Source organism: Pelmatolapia mariae, linkage group LG12 (genome assembly GCF_036321145.2).
Source record: "Pelmatolapia mariae isolate MD_Pm_ZW linkage group LG12, Pm_UMD_F_2, whole genome shotgun sequence".
In the NCBI taxonomy this organism is placed as follows: Eukaryota; Metazoa; Chordata; class Actinopteri; order Cichliformes; family Cichlidae; genus Pelmatolapia; species Pelmatolapia mariae.
The window spans coordinates 5,785,837-5,805,838 of NC_086237.1; the positions used below are offsets into that span (position 1 = coordinate 5,785,837).

Consider the following 20,002-nt stretch of genomic DNA (forward strand, 5'->3'; position numbering starts at 1 on the left):
TATTACTGGCAATCTTAGAAGCAATTAAAACGGACCAAAATGGACTGAAGCATTTTTCTAGTCTGACTGACAGCTCAGTAAGCTCTCACTCACTGAACAACAGCTCGCTATATAGGAATCAGGTCATTCACCATTTACCATAATGCAAAGTACAGAAATGCATGGTTGGTTGACATACAATGCACAGAACCCCTACCTCAACCCCATTAAACACTGTTGGGGTGAACTAGAATGGAGATTGTGAGACAGGTCCTCTCTTCCACCATCAGTGGCTGATCTCAGAGTTGCTATTCTAGACGAACAGGCAAAACTTCACACAGACACGCTGAAAAACCTTGCAGAGAGGTTTCCCAGAAAAGTGGAAGCTGTTATAGCTTCAAAGGACAGACCAACTCCATATCAATGCCTATAACTGTGGAATGAGATGTATTAAAAGCTACTGAAGATAAAATGTATAGGTGGCCCAACATTTTAGTCCATATAATGGATCTTCTAATTAAGCAGTTAATCTGACTTAACTGTATGCTTGTATTGAAGTTCTACTTGCTAAGTTGGTAAGTGCAATAATACTGTTGCTCTTTGCCATAAGAGACTGTAAACAGTTCTGTTTCTCTGGATTCTCTAAATAATGAAAAGCATACAAATCCTTAAAGACCAAGTTCACTCACTTTGGCATGATTGGCTGTTGTCAGTATTACTTGCTGTAGCATCAATTAGTGCTAATAGCTCTTCTAGTGAAACACAATTAAATAAAATGAAAAAACTAAACAACTGCAAATAGCACAGGTTTTTATAACAATTATTATTATACTACCCCTTTTTAAGTTTAAATTGTGCAAATTTCTGTAGAGTGCAATCAACAAGTACCTGATACACCAGTCCAATAATCCTTTCCCTGAAAATAAAATATGAGCCTTGATTATAGGACAACACCATATGGAGTTTGGCATCTTTCACGTAAAACAGTGTTTTCTTAAACCAAGCTGCATAAAGTGCAAAGTTCCAATACTAGAGCCCTGGCTTAACTACCAGGAAGTCAATGTGTCCCTTTTCTTTTGTCTTGAAGGCTTCAGCAATGATCCTGGCAGCATCTTTGTGTTCCCGGCCTTGCAAGGGGATGCCATCGACCTCCAGAATGACCTGGCCAGTTTTCAGCTGGCCACAGTTATGAGCCGAGCCTCCTTTCTGTCAGCGGGAACGTGAGAGAAGAATAGAAAGACAATAATGTTAGCAGGATTAAGGCGCTCATGGACAGAACTTCTGTTTGTTGTTCTTGAAGTTACAGTACAGTCCAAGGCAACTACAGCTTGAAACACACTTGGACTGAATTTAAAATATAAATAAAAGTTTATGCATAAGTTCAATAAGGAAGATGTGTAATCACACATCTGCCTGCTTCCCTCGTGTCTGGTGACTAATTCATGCGTCTCGCTTCCACTTTCCCATGCTTTCAAACTCATTGCTGACATCACTGGTCCAGTCAAATCATCTTTCTGCTTGCCTTCTTCAGCCTCCACTCTGCGCACTTTAAATCTCACTGTTCATCTGTTAGTCTACCTTGAAGATGTCTCTCCCATATAACTCAGGCTCCATCCAAGCCTCCATCCTGATCTCCACCACCTGCTTCTAGACGCCAGGGTTTCCTGCGCTCATTCCTATCACTGCTGGAATTCCATTCTTCTGTGACGGGACATTAATTGCCAGTGAAAAGTTTGTTTATAAGATTGGGGAAACCTGCAGTCAGCTGAGACTGAAGAAGTCACATGGACTAACGTGACTATGGTGAACCATGTCAGGGCTTGGTGCTGTCCAACTCTTCACTCTTCATCTTGGATATCTGCCACTGTGATGATTACTGGGCCCTGTTCAGCGAGGTTGCTGTGGTCTGTTCTTAGATCCACTAGTCACTCAGCATTGCTGTTATGGGTTGTTTCCTTCTCCCATATGCTCTTCCAGTATTGCTTCGTCTCCAGCAGGGGTCGGCAACCTTTCTGATGATGAGTCCCATCTAAAATTTCCTCAGAAGTCAATGCAAAATGCAAGCTCCATGAACATAGTAGTGGGAAAATAGTTGGAGTTGTTAGCTAAGATACTGTCATTAAGAAACGGCACAACTAACGTGTCTATGTGAGCTAATTTGCGATGTGCATCGCTGGCCCGGCCATTTATTTTTGAATGCACCTTCTCAGATTAACTCACTGCGTGTCGTGCCCAGGGATGGACTGGGACAAAAAATCGGCCCGAGCATTTTGACTAGAGACCGGCCCACCAGGTATTAAAGCCATAAAGCCTTTGAATGAAAACAAACACTGTTGTGACAGTGATGTACACTGTCTTGTTGGTATATGTATGATTTCTATACATTTGACATCAGATAAAAACTTTGGTTGTAAGATTCAGATAATTATTTTTTAAAAGTGAGACATTTTAAATGAGAATAAGAAAGAAAAGTATTTCTTTGTGCCCCCTCTCCCTGTTAATGCCCTACCTGGCCCCCCTGGCAAAACTTTGTAGACCCGCCCCTGCACAGTTACCAGCTGTCAGCTACTTAGAAAAGGATCCTGGTGTTATTTGTCCCTCAGAAACAGTTCATAACTTCCCTTCAACTCATTCATGTCACCTAAAAGGTAAACCTGTTTCTCCATCACCTGTTCAGCTCTGATGATTCAGTAAGGACATCTCCTGGTTTCATCTTCATGTTTCCCTCTCACCAGATAACCAAACTGATATCATGACCAGCAGCTTTACAGCTGTGGCTCCAGCAAACATCAGCTGATACTAGAAATTAATATTAAATAAATTCTAACAACAGCTGATCAAGCTTAAACGTGCTGCTGCTGTTTAGCGCGACATCCACTGGTTTCTTCTTTCTGGCGCAAAGTGGGCGATAAACAAACAAGAGAGAAAAGCCGATCAGCTGATCATTGATCAGTTTCATGATTGAAGTAGAAACAGGAGAGGGAGGGGGAGAGGATGAGAGAAGAAGAGGCAGCTGTGCAAACTGCACTCCTTTTCAACTCAATACGAAACGTGTAATATTTTCTCTGAATACGAGACGATTCCGTTTTTTACGGGACGGTTGGCAACTCTACTAACTAACCTTATGAATAAAATAAAGTTCACTATCAGTAACATCATAGCACCCACCCAGTTGTATAGAAACTCCATCATGCTAGCTAGTACACAGTACGAGTTATTGTAACTGACTGTAAAAAGTCAGCACAACGAAAATAAACTCCACCTAAACTTGGTTTATATCTGACCCAGATAGACTGCAGGTCATAACTTCTTACCTGAAGTTCAGTTCACCTGACACTCGGACCGGCGGCCACCTCGGGTCTCTCCTCCTCCTGCCTCCCTTCTCCCTCATCCACCTGCTGGCCTCTGTGGAAGCTCCGCCACAGCCACCACCAAACAACTGAGTTATTTTTACACATCTGCCAGCATCTGGCCAATCCACCACCTTTCATTGTTTATACCGTTACAAAAAACCCCCCAACACAAAACAAAACAAAAAAAAATCATCGGCCCATAAAAACAAAAAATCACATCGGCCCACCGGGCAAATGCCCAGTATGCCCGATTGCCAGTCCAGCTATGGTATACCATCAGTTAGCCCTTCGCGTGCCACAGCTGACACACGTGCCCAGGGTTGCCGACCCCTGGTCTCCAGCCTTGGTGGTGCTGCTTCTGTGAAGAACAGCTGATTTATTCTGCTGCCTTCTATTTTTCTGGTGTATCTCTTCAAGCGGCTGGCCAAGGCTGTGAGACTTTGCTTTGCAGTTTCCAAGGCCTCAGTTATGGACAGCTTGCTGTACTTCTTGGGCACCTCTTTTGTTGCACCTTTCGGCAGCTCCGATAGTTGGCTAACCTTCCCTCGTTCTACCTTGATCTTGGCCTCTAGTCTCCTTCTGCATGCAGGGTACTGCTCCTTGTTCAACTTGTAGCTAAGCTTCTCACTGATTGCTGCTGCAATGATGTAGATCAGCTTGGTAGTCTCAGTAATGGTGGTGGCAGGTATCTTCCATAGTGCTGCATTCACATCATCTACTAGATCTTCTGAGGGTACTTCATGTAGTCTTGGTAACCATCTATGGATGATCTAGGTTTCAGGCTGTGTAAAGATGCCCCTGAGACAACCCAGCACATAATGGCAGGGTGCATGATGCTAGCAGGCAGGGCATACATGGAACGCCATAACCAAGTGGCCGGCATAGTGTACAGAAACATCTGTGCTGAATGGCCTGGAAGTCCCGAGGTCAAAATGGGAGACGCCTCCAAGAGTGGTGGCGAATGACCGAGATGCTACTGGACTTCCAGATACAGACGGACAAAATGGTGATGGCTAACCAACCAGACATAGTGGTGGTAGATAAGCAGAGCAGACAGTCGTAGTGATGGACATAAAAATACCGAATGACAGGAACATCAGGAAGAAGGAACACAAGAAGCTTGAAAAGCATCAAGGGCTCAGAGAAGAGCTCGATAAGAGGGTGGAGGCAACAGTGGTCCCAGTGGTAATTGGAGCACTCAGTGCAGTGACTCCCAAGCTAGGTGAGGGGCTCCAGCAGATCCCATTAACAACATCCGAAATTCAAGCTTGAAGGATGGACCACCCACAAGGGCGAGAGGGGATTTTTTTTTTAATGTTTTACTTTTTTTTGCAGTTTCAGTACATTTTGTTGCTTGGAAGACTTTAAACAGTGACTTGAAACTTTCTAATGCTTTCCTACCTGAATGGAGACTATGCGAGGCAAAGGTTGGCGTGTACTTCCTCCACCCTCTATTGCGATGCCCAAGGTGTTTGAATTTTTCAACACTCGTACCAGCACAGCAGTAGGCACTGGTACAGGTGAGGGAGACTGCTGGGAAACAAAGCAAGGAGAGCTAAGAAAAATATATTTGTGAGCAAGAAGTAACATCTTACTGCATGCAATTTAGCCACTAGCTTGTAGGTGAACACCTGAAAAAAACTGAAATCTCAATATAGTAAACAACATTTCATTTTCTTCAGGTGATGGAGCATTACTTACAGTCTGAGTCTAATGTTACTGTGTTCCCTTTTTTTTCTTACTGGAATTCCCTCGCGTGTTCTAGCCTAATGCTAATAACAAGATTTCCTTTAAATTCAATAAAGCTCTTAAGAGTTTTCTTTAGGTGCCCACAAAGTAACTTCAGGTCTTAAGATCACAATCATAGACCGTTGTATAAACGATCACCAAGGAGATTACTTTAATCTCCCTCTGCTATTTCAGTTTTGCAGAAGCCTTTCTTCTGCACAACTAAATTAGCTCTGATTGTATCTCATCTCTCCAGAATATTTTCATCTTATTTTTATTTGTTGCTAATGCGGCTCTTCATAGTTTTTATTATCTTCTTTTTGTCAACAAAAGGTTTTTGCCAAAAACTATGATAAAAATGTTTTGGTCAATGAAATTAACACTGGCTTGCACACAGTGATATATCAGTATGACATGTCATCTCATGGGATACTCCATAATGAATCACATTGTTATATCTGCTGTCATTTTGTTGGTAAGAACTTGTGGTTTTAGTTTGCAAACTTGACCGATTAAAACAGAAATTAAAGCAACAAAAGTGGTGATCCAGTGAATTCTGAAATCACAAACTAAAACTGGGTTTACACCAGCACTAATTTGCTTGTTTTGAACACACTAAAAGATATGCTACTGAAAGATTGCTTAGTAATGAAAACCCTCACTTGTCTGCCAATCCCTGGAGAAAGTGCATGAAACCCCGGCTGTTCCAGATGGGTCCGGTGATTTTTGCTAGGTCGTGGGCTGCCATCCTTACTGAAGCCTCCTGCCTCTGCTATATCCACCCCGCTGTCCTCACTCAGAGTCTGGCCGCTGTCTGACAACTGTGACAGGGTGGCCCCTGGGGGGAGGAGTTAGTTAGCATACATTGAATTTAATTCAACTTTAATTATATAGAAAAAAAAGCGCTTTGGTGACAGTGGGAAAGAAACACTCCACAGGAAGAAACCTCCACCAGAACCAAGCTCGAGGACGGGCGGCCATCTGCCACGATTGTTGGGGTCAGGACAAAGACAGGACAAAGACACACCGTGGAAGAGAGCCAGACATTAATAATAACTAATGTTTATATGCAGAGAGGTTTCTAAACACACAGTGAGTGAAAAAGGTGACTGAAGAAGAAACACTCACTGCATCATGGGAATCCCCCAGCAACCTACACCAATTCCAGCAGAACTAATGGAGCATTGAGGATCACCGGATCCAACCTTAACTCTGTGCTTTATCAAGCAGGAATGTCTTAAACCTAATTGTCATGGTCCCTGTGTCTCCCCGGCTGGCTCAAATAGGCTACAGCTATTTGTTGTTGTTTTTCTCCCTCGCTCTCTCTAGCCTGGGCGGAGCTCACTGTGGGCGCCACTCTTGGCCAACACACCTGCAAGCGATTGCTCACTTGTGGCTCATTATTCCTGCCTCTCCCGGCCAGCATTTAAGATGGTGGCTCAGTGTTTCTCGTCACTGGAACGTTAAGCAACTATCCTAGTGTTGGCCGGCTGTAAAATTATCTCCAGTGTTTCCTTCGTGGCTTTCCTAGTGTTGATTCTCTCATCTGTCTCCATGACTAGATTCCCTGGTTTGTCTGTGTTTCCCATCCCTGGACTACCTGCGCGTGAGTGTGTGTGAATTACAAGTGTGGCGTGGCAGAAGAGGAGTGTGTATGGAATTTCCCTCACCATTGCCCTGCCTCCCATTCTACTTTTAAATACTCTAGGAACAACAAGTAAGCCTGCAGTGTGAGAGCGAAGTGCTCTAATAGGGTGATATGGTACTACAAGGTCATTAAGATAAGATGGGGCCTGATTATTTAAGACCTTGTATGTGAGAAGCAGGATTTTGAATTCTGGATTTAACAGGAAGCCAATATAGTATCTCACATTTTCACAACACTGAAGCTATGAATCTTTGATACAATGTTAAGTAGTCAGTGTTCAGCTTGTACAGCAGTGTAAATTTGCTGTCCCCTTTAAAGCATTGTCAAGGTAAATTGTCAAGGAGGACATTTACGTGAAAAGGGAAAGACCATCTCTGAATCGAGGAGGGGGCCTAAGGGTACATCTGTCACCATCTTACATGCTGTGATTGCAGCCCAACTCTCTGTGAATGGTACTCATGGCCATTGATCAGAGGTACATTGTGCAGATGTACTGTTTATAAAGTTGTGTAAACCTGCAGTCAGCTGAGACTGAAGAAGTCATTTGGATGAGTGACGAAATGTTTCTCCCACTGAAAATGTCCAGATGAAAAGAACCAACTTTTGGGGATTTCCTTCCCTGGATGATTGAGCATGCATCAAGATATACGCAGGGCAACCCTCTACATGTTTCTAGTCACAAAACATGTGTTGTTCTGGTTATTACTAATACATTTTACCTCATAAGTTGAGTGTTTCTCTGTACTGAGAAACAACACAAACACACAGAGACACAAACTGTGTACCTACTTAACTCCAAGTTACCCCCAATGGATCCATCAGAGAATGTTGGTTAAAAGTGCTTGGGCATAGACAAAAGCTTTTAAACAAAAGTGTCTGAATGGGTGAATGAGACATGCTTTAAGAACATTTGTGTGCTCAAATACAGCAGAAAAGTATTACATACACACCATTTACCTCTTTGCTGTGGTCTGGCATCTGCTGATAGCCGGTTCATTTCTGTTACAATGACTTTCTGTGTGAGAGCAGGTGAGCAGCGTTGGTCAGTGCTAAAGGGTGGAGCAGCAGGCGTGATGAGAGAGGGGCATGGGGACGGACATGGTGAGGGATGATGAGATGGCTGAGGGGATGGCAGGGGAGTTGCTGCTTTTGAAGAGGATGCAGACATTGACAAGACGGAAGACTTTTCATAGGAGCTGGATCTAGAAGAAAACTTGATAGATGCCTCTGGTTTAGCAGAGCTGGGCAAGTCTCGGTAATGCAGGAAACCTGGGCAGGTGTGGTGACCTGAAATGGGCTGGCTATGATGGTGGACATGGTAATCAAAATGGGGATTATTGTGGTGTTCAGAATCAGAGAGCTGGAAGGAATTCTGGCAGGTGTGTTGAAGGGAATTAAGGGAAGTGTAGTGGGTGGGACCAGGGCATGCATGATGGGGGGAGGCTGGTGTTGGCTGGTGTTGGCTGGTGGGAAGGGATTTGATAGGCTTGTGGGGACAGTCCTGGAGTAAATGGGTGGGACCAGTGACGAGCAGGCAAGAAATGGGCTGCACCACTTTGGCTGAAGGCTTGCAATTGAACTCTTTCTCCGTGAATGGTCTTCTTTGGGCCTGGACAGAAGCAGCTCTGAAGGGTGGAAGAGGTTCACTTGAAGCCTGTTTTTCATCCTGTCATTCAGAAAAAGGCAGTGACATACAAAAATGCAACATGAATAGTGAATGTTGCCTCTTTAATCATTATCTTTAAGATTTTAGATCTTGTATATTTAGAAACACAGCTCGTCACGGACTAATGACTTTTTCAGAAAAATAAAATAAGAACATCTGTAGCCATCACATGGTGCATGTTGAGTACAGAGAGTCAGAACAAGGTTAGATTAACGTAAAGACAGAAAAACATGTAAAGGCACATTTACCCTATGGATAAATTGTTAGATATTTGTACAAGCAAATGCAGCGATGTGAAAAAGTGTTTGCCCTTCTTCTGGATTTTCTGTTTTTTTGTATGTTTGTCACACTTAAATGCTCCAGATCATCAAACAAATTTAAACATTAGACAAACATAACACAAGTAAACACAAACTGCAGTTTCTAAATGAAGGTGTTTATTATAAAAGGGAAAAATATCCAAACCTATGTATTGAAACCGAAACTAAAAAAGCAAAAACTGATTTCCACCTAAACATAATAACTGCAACAACCTTAGCGGCAACGACTGCAATCAAGCGTTCGCAATAACTGACATTGGATCTTTTACAGTCCTATGGAGGAATTTTGGTACACTCATCTTTGCAGAATTGTTGTAATACAGCCACGCTGGAGGGTTTTCAACCTAACCTGCATTTTTAAGGTCATGACACAACATCTCAATCAGATTCAGGTCAGGACTTTGACTGGCCACTCCAAAGTATTTATTTTGTTTTTCTTAAGCCATTCATAGGTTGACTTGCTGGTGTGTTTTGGGTTATAGTCCTGCTGCAGAGCCCAAGTGTGCTGCAGCTTAAGGTCATAAACAGATGGCTGGACATTTTCCTTTAGGATATTTTGGTAGACAGCAGAGTTCATGGTTCCATTTACCACAGCAAGTCTTCCTGGGGCATCAAAACAGACACAGACCATCACACTACACTTTATATATGTAACGTTAAAGTATGAAATCTTCACATTAAAGGATGCATTTGAAATGCAGGCATACACAAAAAGAACTGTCCACCGGCATGAGTTAACCAATAAGAAATTCATCCATCCATCCATCCATCGTCCTCCGATTATCCGGGGTCGGGTCGCGGGGGCAGCAGCCTAAGCAGAGAAGCCCAAGCCTCCCTCTCCCCAGCCACCTCCATCGTAACTGGGGGAACAAAGATGTTTCTAGGCCACCCAAGATATATAAGCTCTCCAGCATGTCCTGGGTCCCCAGGGGCTCTTCCTGGTGGGACATGCCTGGAACACCTCACCAGCATGTACCCAGGAGACATCCTAAACAACTGGCCAAACCATCTCAACTGGATTCTTTCGATGTCTAGGAGTAGTGGTTCTAACTCTGAACCTGCCAGACGGATGAGTTCCTCACCCTAAGGGAGAGGCCAACCACACTTTGGAGAAAGCTAATTTCCATTGCCTATATATGCAATCTTGCTCTTTCAGTCACTACCAGGAGCTTGTGACCATCAGTGAGTGGTAGGGATGTAGAGTGACCAGTAAATTGAGAGCTTTGCTTTTACACTCAGCTCTCTTTTCACCACAATAGAGCGATAGTGCGTCTGCATTACTGCAACTGCAGCACCAATCCGTTTGTTGATCTCCTGAAGCACTTCCCACAGTATACTCCAAGCGACACAGTCAAATGCCTTCTCCAGGTCCATAGATCACATCTAACTGACTGCACGAACTCCAATGCAACCTCAAATATCCTTGAGAGGATAAAAAGCTGGTCCAGTCTTCTGGGACCAGGACAAAAACCGTTGTTCCTCCTGCATCCAAGGTTCAACTAACAGACTGACTCTACTTTTCAGCACCCTGACATAGACTTTCCCGGGGAGGCTGAGAAACTATAGTAGGAGCCTGCCTCCAGTCCTTCTTGGGAACCACCAACCCTGTCTGCCAATTCAGAGGTACTGGCCCTGATGTCCACACAACTTTGTAGAGGCATATCAAATAAGACAGCCCTGCAATATCCAGACTCTTCACCTTTCATTGGGAACCTACCCACCCCAGGGGTCCTGCTACCAAGAAATTCTTTGACTGCTTCAGGGTGGTTTAATCCCTGGCTGCTCCAGCCTACATGCCAAATATCCTTGCACAAGAGTTTAGTAACAGAACAGCTTAGGTTCAGATCAGGCAGGCCTTCCCTCCCAATCACACCGTTTCAGGTCTCACTGTTGTCACAGCAGGACAACAGCATTTCCAGGGGGAGCACCCTCGAGTACCCCACCCAGGGACTTTAAGAAGGCCAGGTACTCTGAACTGTTGTTTGGTGTATAAGCGCAGATGACAGTCAGGACCTGTTCTCTGATCCAAAGGGTTTGGGGCACCTGTCAACCTCACGCACCTCACGCACTAGCTCAGGCTCCTTCCCCACCAGAGAGGTGATGTTCCATGTCCTAATTGGCAGCCTTGGTAGCCAGGGATCTGTCCACCAGGGCCTCTGCCCTTGGCCGCCACCCGGCCCACACTGCACCCAACCCCTACGGCGCATCCTGCGGGTGGTGGGCCTATTGGAAAGTTGGCCCATGTCCCTTATTTGGGCCACACCAGGCCAGGACCCATTGGCTAAGGCCCAGCCAGCAGGTGCTCTTCCTTGGGCACCCTCCCCAGGCCTGGCTCCAGGGGGGTACCCAGGTAACTCTATCTCGGGCGGAGTGAACTGTTCCCTTGATTGTGTGCACATAAGGGTCTAGTGAATCACCCTTTGTGTGGTTCCTCATCCAAGACCAATTTGCCATGGGAGGAGACCCTACCGAGGGGCAAAAGCCCCCTATCAACATAGCCCCTGGGATTCCTGGGACACACAAACCCCTTCACCATGATAAGGTAGCGATTACTTCACTTCAAGACAAGTCAAAAGATTAAAGGCATTGCACCACACAATGTACTTAAAATAAACAAATAAAGGACCAACCATAGCAGGGATGGTTTGCTCTGCATCATGGATCACAGGGGCTATATGGCTACAATGGCCCTGAGACTGCCACACTTCTAGGCCTCCACACCAGGACTGGTGAGACTCCCTTCCATGTTGCAACACCAGTCTATCATACACGTCCAGATCCTGTGGCGCCACCAGTCTCCTCATCTCAGACAACATGGACAACTGGCAGAAAGAAGAAGACAAAACAAAAAAAAAAAGATAAGATATGATTATAGTACAGTGAAGAAAGGATTATACAGATATGGAGTCAGGTGCTGTGTAGCAATGTACCTTTGCATGTGTATTGAAAAGCTCAAACAGAGCCATGGTTAGAGACTCTACTCCTATATGTCCTTCTTGGTACTCCTGCAGGTAGTAGGCCATGGTTTGCCTCTCTGGATCTGTCAGCAACATGTAGGCCTGCTGTTCCAGTGACACCTGAGCACTGGGTGGGCCCACACCTCTGTATCCTGCTGGCTGGATGGAGCAATAGTTTGACAAGTGAAAAATGATGGAATCAAATATAGGAGAGATGAAACATGTTGTCATTGTGTCTAATACTACAAGGACTGTGACATGCAATGGAAATTCTTCAGATGTATACAAGCATTCCAATGCCATCCCCTGAGACAAGAATGGTAAACGGACTGTTCCTTATATGGCAATTTCTACTCTACTTCAGGAGTGTAGCTTGGATAGCTTGAGCATTTTATACAACATGCTTCATTCACCCATTCACACTCTCATCGATGAATTGGAGAACAACTTGAGGTTAGTGTCTTGCCCAAGGATAGTTGGCATCTACCAGCAAAACCAAACAAATAAATAAATAGCTCTTATAAAATGTGAGACCACAGCAATTATAAAAGCAGCTTGTCTTGGAAATCATGCAAACATAAACCAGAAGAACCCTATGTAAAATATAGACCTCAAAATGTCCATGAAATATTGTAAATGACATTATAAACAGTCATACCTCTCTGATCTGTTAACTAAAAATACTCCAAACAGAACTCTCAGGTCAACTGATAAGTTGCTTCTAGTTGTCCCTAGCAGCAGGCTAAAACACAGAGGAGATCGGGCCTTTGCAATTACTGCACCCAAACTTTGAAACAGTCTGCCTCTTGAAATTAGGATCTCTCCAACACTTGACATTTTTAAAACCCGTTTGAAAACACATTTTTACTCTCTAGCTTTTAATTGTGACTGATTTTTGTTTTGTTCTTTGTGTGTGTGTTTGATCTACTTTTTACTTTTACTTTAAAAACAACACAGGTTCACCAAATGTGCTTATAAATAAATTGATTGATTGATAAGTTCAGTTCACCTCAATTCAAGTTGATTTGATTTATACAGCACAACAGTATACCAACATAAGCCTCACAGGGGTTATTTTGTAAGGTAAAAGCTCTAAGGCTCTATAGATTGAAGGATGTGTTGTGACCAGTCATCACTTGTCATGACCTAATATCTTTTAGATGATATTAGGTCATTATTTCTTAACCTCCTAAGACCCGAACTCTTTCATGGCATGCATTTTTAATCTCTCTTTGCTATTTGGGCTGATCTGGACCTGAAGAATATAAATAAAAGAAATTACCAGATTTTTTTTTTTTTTATCTTATTTTTGTTTCTGAGAAAAATGAGATGCACATATGAGGGCATTCGTTTTAAATTTTGATAGTACAGTAGCAGTATAATATCAGGCCCTTGTAGAGCAAAATTTTGTATTTTGGTCTAGACAACCCAAAATGTGATGTCCACATATGTGGACGCCAGGTCCTAGGAGGTTAAAGAAGCACCCAATCATTGCTGGATTCTGCCTGCAATGATCGTCCTCCAAGGGCTGCTGACATGGAAGTGGTTTCTCAAAAGGCAAATATGGCAGAATACACAACAACACTATTGTCACGGTTCTGGGTCCGTTGGACCCACCCAGCGCCACGCCTCGTTAGCTGAGGGTCAGGGAGGACCCAGGCAGCACATCCTCACGTCTGCTGGCGGTCCGGGAGGACCCAGGCAGCACATCCTCACGTCTGCTGGCGGTCCGGGAGGACCCAGGCAGCACATCCTCACGTCTGCTGGCGGTCCGGGGAGGTCTGTTCAGCCGTCACCTGCTGAATCATCCCCCGCGACATCTACCTCACCGCCTGCAGCATCTACACTACTGCCGTCAGGTTCCGCAGCCGTCTGGTCCTGCGGTAGCAACACTGCCGTCAGGGCCAGCTCGGCCTGCTCCACCTCGCCTTTGTTGGCCGCTTTCCAGGCCTCTACGTTGGCATCATGGCCGTCGAGGGCGGCCTCCTGAAAGAATTCGCTGCTGGCTTCGCGGCCGACCTCCGGACCTGCTCAGTGGCCGCCACTGCCTTCCAAGTGGTCGGCCTCCTGATTGGTTTTGCCTGCGCCGCCGCCGTTGCCATGTGCACGGTCGGCCACCAGAACTGTTTGCCCGTTGCCGTGTGCACGGTCGGCCTCCAGAACTGTTTGCCCGTCGCCGCCGTTGCTGTCCGCATGGTCGGCCCCCTGAACTGTTCTGGCTCTTGTGCTGTCAACCTCCGGGTCAACCCCCTGAACTTTTCATGGACTCTTGTTGAGCTCTAGTTTCGTTTTGTTTTTGATGTACTTTCCTGCGTTTTTGGACTCTTGTCCTCCTTGTTTTTTGTTTGGTTTCTGTCCCTCCTTCCTGGACCCCCTCCACCCGCCCTGGCCTGGTGCTTTTTTGTTTAGGGCTTTAGGGAGCCAGCCCTTAGAGGGGGGGGTACTGTCACGGTTCTGGGTCCGTTGGACCCAGTATTTTGAGTTTATTATGTTTTGGTTTACTTTTGCATCATGGATTATTCTTTGTTTCTCTGGTACTTTGTGTTTCAGTTATCTTGGTGTTTTGGATTGTTTTCTCATTCTCTTGTCGTGATTATGATGATTATTATTAGAGTTTCATGTTTCTGTTATCCATGTTTTAGGAATTGTGGTTTCATTTATAGTTCAGTTCCATGTGTCATTTTCTGTCTGTCTCTGTGTTGAATCTGTGTCTGAGTAGTGATTCATGTTTCCTGTTTTATTGTGAAAGTCTTTGTCTTATGTTAGTGTGTGCAGCTTTGTTCCCCCTGTCTCGTTAGCCCTGATCTCTCCCAGCTGTGTCTCCCTCCTGTTGCCGATTCCCTCATTACTACCCTGTGTATATAAGCCCTGTGTTTTCCCATGCTCGGTGTCACGTCGTACCATCAGATTATGCCTGTGTGTTTTCGTGTTCAGTATTTTCATGTTCATTGCCATTGCTCAGTTTGTTTGTTTTCTGCCAGCAAATAAAGCTGAGGTTTTTGAGTTACAGTTCAGTGTCAGAGTCCTGCACTTGGATCCTCCTCTCCGCCTGCCCGCACACAGAGCCCTGACAACTATATTAGTGAAAAGAGTAAAAGTGCATTCCTTTATAGAGGGAATAAAATATAGGAGAAGGTATTTTGCTTTTTTTTTTTTTTTTTTTAAATCCACTTTCTTCTTCTTCTGTCAGCTAGGGTTTCTGACAGAAGACATGTCCACATCATGTCAGTATGCTCCTCTAACTGTCTCCAAACCACTGAAACTGAGCTGTCCCTCTGATATGCTCATTTCTAATATAGTCAATACTGGTCACTCTTGATCTTGAGATTAGCCACCTAAAACGTAACTCTTTGAAGGCCATTTCTACCACTTATGTGTAAAGCTAACTGAACCTTGCATAATATAATATAATGTAATATAATATGGGCTGTCGAAGTTAACGCGATAACAATGTGTTGGTGCAAAAAAATGTTAACACCTTTATATTTTTTTTTTGACGTGGAATTAACGCACTCACACACTTGCGGCCTGTGACCTTTGACCCGCCCAGTTTTTTTTGGAAATCAGGAAGCGACGCATGCAGCAGTTGTAGATGTGAGCAGAAATGGATAAAGAAAAAGGTCTTTTGAACAGCAAGTTCAATTTTAAAGCAATGCCATATGGTTGTCCTGACAAGACCAAAGTAATTTGTATTTACTGTTGATGTGAACTGTGTTATCACGTCCAGTCTCAAATACCACTTGCTAGCCAAGCACACAGCTAACGCAGAGAGCTCTCCTCACTCTCGCCAAAGGTAGACCACGCTGGATAGCTTTAAAAGGAGACGTCTGGACAATTCTACAACTAACAAACTTTCAACAGCCATAGCAAAATGGGCGGCTACAGCTTGCAGGCCGATTAACATTGGAGGAAGAGGGGCTACTTGAAATAATTCGCATAGCATCCAACAAATGCACGCATGAATTGCCTTCAAGAGCCACCACTGTAACCAAGATACACAACTTGTATGAAGATGAGAAAGCCAAAGTCGAGGAGGCTTAGGGGCAGACCAACACGGTTGCACTCACTGGAGACCACTGGACTTCTCTAAATAATCACAGTTACCTTGAGGTAACGGCGCATTATTTTTCACCACAGAGGGAACTTCAGTTGCATGCTTTGACTGTTATGAAGATGGAGGAGAGGCACTTCGCTGACACGTGCGCTGAGCACTTTATACAGCTAGCTAGACAGTGGGGAATTGAACATAAGGTCAGCACGCTGACCACTGACAGTGCACGCAACATGGTCGCAGCGGCAGGCAGCTGCCGTTTGAGCACATGCCTTGCATCACACACAGCCTCCATCGAGCCATCACAGTTTCTCTACAGAACAGTCCATTTAACAGCACACTGACAAAATGCAGAAAGGTCAAAGGCCATTTCAAGCATAGCCCACCAAACGTACTGGAACTTGACAAACAGCAAATTGCACATTTTCATAAGAAAGAGTCACTCAAGAGTCACACAAAGGCTCTAAACAGTACCCTGGAGATGATCAAGCATGTTCTAAAAAATCAAGAACCACTGAGGGATGCACTGGCACTACATCCAGCCAATGTTACAATGCCAACAGCAGCTGAACTGGAGAAACTGAAGAAGCTGGACACTGTGCTGGAACAGGTAATTTATTAATACTTACTCTTACCACTTCTGACATAGGAAAGTGTGTGTGTGTGTGTGTGTGTGTGTGTGTGTGTGTGTGTGTGTGTGTGTGTGTGTGTGTATAAAATATTTTAACCTTATGTGAGTGAATGTAACAAATTCTTAATAAAGTGTATTTCTCTATAACTGCAGGTATATAACTGAACTTTTGGGAGGGGAGAAGTTTGTTTCCTGCTCAGTGGTGCTGCCAACTTTGTGTCACCTGTCGCGAGTGATGGACTTCTCTGAGGATGACCCAGCTTACATGGTTAAATTCAAGGAGACCTTCAAAGCAGAAATGAAGAAGAGCAAGGAAAAAACTAACATCATATGGCTCAGGGTTGCGACAGCTCTGGATCCTAGGTTTATGGATCTTAAGTGTCTAAGCAGACCTCACAGGGCTGAGGTGTGACGCTTGATCAGTGTTTTGCAGAGGCACAGGCAGAGGCCTGCACAGCCTGAACAACCAGCAACATATAAAGGAATAAAGGCTCACTTTTCTTTAAAGTTTAGCTCCACCTCGTTCGTCTGCATTTGGGTACCATTTGGTCCTCTCCGCCAGAGGTCGTCGCACCCGCACGGCCTGCCCGTCCACGTCCTGCCCGTCCACGTCCTGCCTGTCCACGGCCTGCACCGCCTGACTGTCCACAGCCTGCATGCCCTCATACATCCACCAAACCACACCGACAACAGCCCTTCTTCGCCACTGTCGCCCTCCAGATCTGTTGGCCAAAGATCCTCCCGAACTCATTCGTCGCCGCTGCTTCCTACGCGATCAACCTCCAGCCCTGTTTTTCCTGTGCTGCCACTGCTTCCCATGTGGTCGGCCCTCATAACTGTTTCGGCGCAGTCACCTCCCACGTGGTCGGCCTCCTGAACTGCTGCTTTTGTGTTTGGACTGAGTTATTTTAGATCCAGAGTCCACTACAGCTATGAGAGAAACTGATTTATAATCACCACAATTCTTGGAAGACATCAAATTTGGTAGTCAGGATTCACTAGTAAATTCGCCTATCAGGGTTCCTACTTCAACTTGCAAGCTTGGTTGCCATAACAAGTGTCCATAAAGTGTTGTATCTCTCCACAATACAAACGCTCACCTACCATGATTCTTCTGTTATGCTCGTTGAGAGGCAGGTGAGCTCAGTTTTAATAATAGGTCTGGTGGAGTTGAGTTAGGAAACCCCAAATTTAATCCGACTCACCCAAGAAGGCAAGGGAAGGGGCATTTCTGCCGACTCTATAGGCTGTGTAATTGATTTTCAAATGGTTTCAGTTGAATTAGGCCACTATCAATTTTCAAAAATATAACTTCATGATCTATAATAAAAAATACATCAGCGATAGAACAAAAAATTTTCAAAAATGATATGGAAATTCACTATCAGATGTTTCTTTGTATTAGTAATTGTAATGTTCTAATCGTGACAATTGTGATTTGGCTAAATATAAATTATATCAGTAATTTGCTTATAATTCAAAAATTGATTTTTGAGAAATTGTAATTTTAACAAATCTAATCTATATGCAGACAGACTTCAGGTCGAAGTCACTGAGATTTGAACTTTTCAGTATCTGCACCTATGGTATCAATTTGAAAACCCTGACTGACTTCCTCTCTGCATTCACAAGATTTTCAGAAAACTTGGCCTCTGACCTTGAGATTGAGGTAAATGAGAGTCAAACTTATCCAAGATTTTTAGTAGATATAATTATAGTATCAATTTGAATCTCCTACGTTGCCTAGTTCTTGAGTCACTGCGTTCACAATTTAGGTGTTCACCCCAACAGCCTTTTACGGCTGAGGGGTAAAAATCTAATAGGTGATGAAAACAAAGGTAATTAGCGTGATGATCAGTGTCATTTCCTATTAGATGAAGTCATACAAGTGACCAATATCTACCATAAGTCACGACTTAGCACTACATACAGTTCGCATGAGGATGGTGCAAGACGTTTATGTTAAGTGTGGATCTAGGAACATGAGAATATGAAGACAGTATGAAGACAGTGGTGAAGTGTGCAGAAAGAGGGACAGATGGGTTTGAGGTGTGGGTAGGATTACACCAGACATCAGCTCTGAGCCCTGTCTTGTTTGCAATGGTGATGGACAGACCGACAGTTAAGGTCAGGTTGGAGTCTCCATGCACTGTGATGTTTCCAGACGACATTGTGATCTGTGACGAGAGTAGGGAGGAGTGTTGGAGGTATAAAATGAAGATAAGAGGAATGAAAGTCTGTGGACAGATTACATGTGTGTGGATAGAGGGAGACAGAAAGGTGAAGATGGAAGGAGTATTCAAAGCAATGGACAACACACAAGAAAGGTGAAGTGGCAGGTTAGAGTGGAAGTTCATGGTTTTAGTGAAGGAAGACAAAAAAAGGATGCTTGAGATAGGGTGAGATGGAGGAAGATGATCCACTGTGGCAACCTCTAAAGGATGCAACTAAAAGAAGTACTGATCATATCTAGCTTGGTAAAATATGTTGTGCCAATATTATTTCAAGGGTATGACAACCTATACAAACCTAAGAGTAAAGAATATTTTTCTTGGCTAATGTAAAAGTTAAATGTAAGGGCCTTCTATGGCTGTTTATTTTAGTTGGACCATGCCGTACACTTTGTGATGTGCTAATACAAGATCAAATTGAACCCACATAAACCATTTTAAACAAAGAAACCCCAAACCTGTCTTAATACACTCATTTTAAGTATTTTTTTTTAACTTATAAATTGTAACTTAAACCTCACTGGAAGGCAGTGCAGATGCTTTAACAATGACATGAGATGAGAAAATTTATGAATGGATTAAAATCTTGTAGCAGCATTTTGAACAGATTGAGGAATTTGCAGATCCTACAGACAGACTATACGAAAATAATGCCCTAATTTCCTCCTAGTTGGAATAAAGTAATGCACTAAGTTCACTTTTTGAGATGATGCTCTTGAGTTTAGCAATATTTCTTAAATGAAAAAATCAAAAGCTGGCTGGAGACTTGAAGTCAAGGACTGATCGAAAGAAAGAAAGAAATGGTTTTAAAACTACTCATAATGTGACTTAACTGGATAATGTACACTGAAAGTAACGAGGGACCCTAGGGGGGCCGCAGGTGCTGTGGAGGAAGCACACTTGGAGGCAGGGATTCTCTTCACCCGATGTGCAATTTATTTACAAAAAAAGCCAAGCTGGGGGTATGAACAACAAAAATGAAACTTGTACAACCAAACTTAAAACAGTTCCAAATGCTAGGCTCATGCCTATTGGGATGCTACCCAGGCTTTAGTCTTATAGCACCACCTTGAACTCAGCATTAACTCTGGCTTTTAAAGCTTAAACCCCTCCCCAAGAACAAACCTTCCTCTCTTTCTCACTGGCTCTCTCATGTTGCACACTGGTTCGCTATTTCTCACACTACACCACACATCCTGCCAATGATTCACTTCCTTATAAACATTGAATCAGGTACTGAATCAGTGACGTACTGAATGAAGCTTTGTCACTGATCATGTGAATCTGGTTAGATGAACCAGACCACAGTGCTTCTGAAGTAGTGTCCTGTTTTTTGACATGCACTGGAGCTTCAGGTTCAAGTGGACCAGCACTAGCAACATGAAACAGAGAAACCTTCAAACATTTTGGTAATACTGATAATCTAACAATAAATGGT

General features: G+C 43.9%; 1 protein-coding gene across 2 annotated transcripts in view; it reads right to left on the minus strand.

The window, feature by feature from the left end:
• The window catches only part of LOC134639048 (whirlin-like), a 66,453-nt gene that overhangs the window by 1,805 nt on the left and 44,646 nt on the right, over positions 1–20,002 (minus strand). Inside the window, exons 6-11 of one of the 2 annotated variants that reach the window (XM_063490068.1) lie at positions 11,625–11,810; positions 11,325–11,516; positions 7,666–8,374; positions 5,723–5,898; positions 4,734–4,862; positions 1–1,185 (exon numbers count right to left, since the gene is read on the minus strand). The exon at positions 1–1,185 is cut by the window's left edge and continues 1,805 nt beyond it. In XM_063490068.1, the coding sequence (XP_063346138.1) occupies positions 1,009–1,185; positions 4,734–4,862; positions 5,723–5,898; positions 7,666–8,374; positions 11,325–11,516; positions 11,625–11,810 (1,569 nt within the window). In that variant the 3' untranslated portion in view covers positions 1–1,008. Of the gene's footprint in view, positions 1,186–4,733; positions 4,866–5,722; positions 5,899–7,665; positions 8,375–11,324; positions 11,517–11,624; positions 11,811–20,002 lie in introns of both variants that reach the window. The other variant, XM_063490067.1, reaches the window with a different exon arrangement.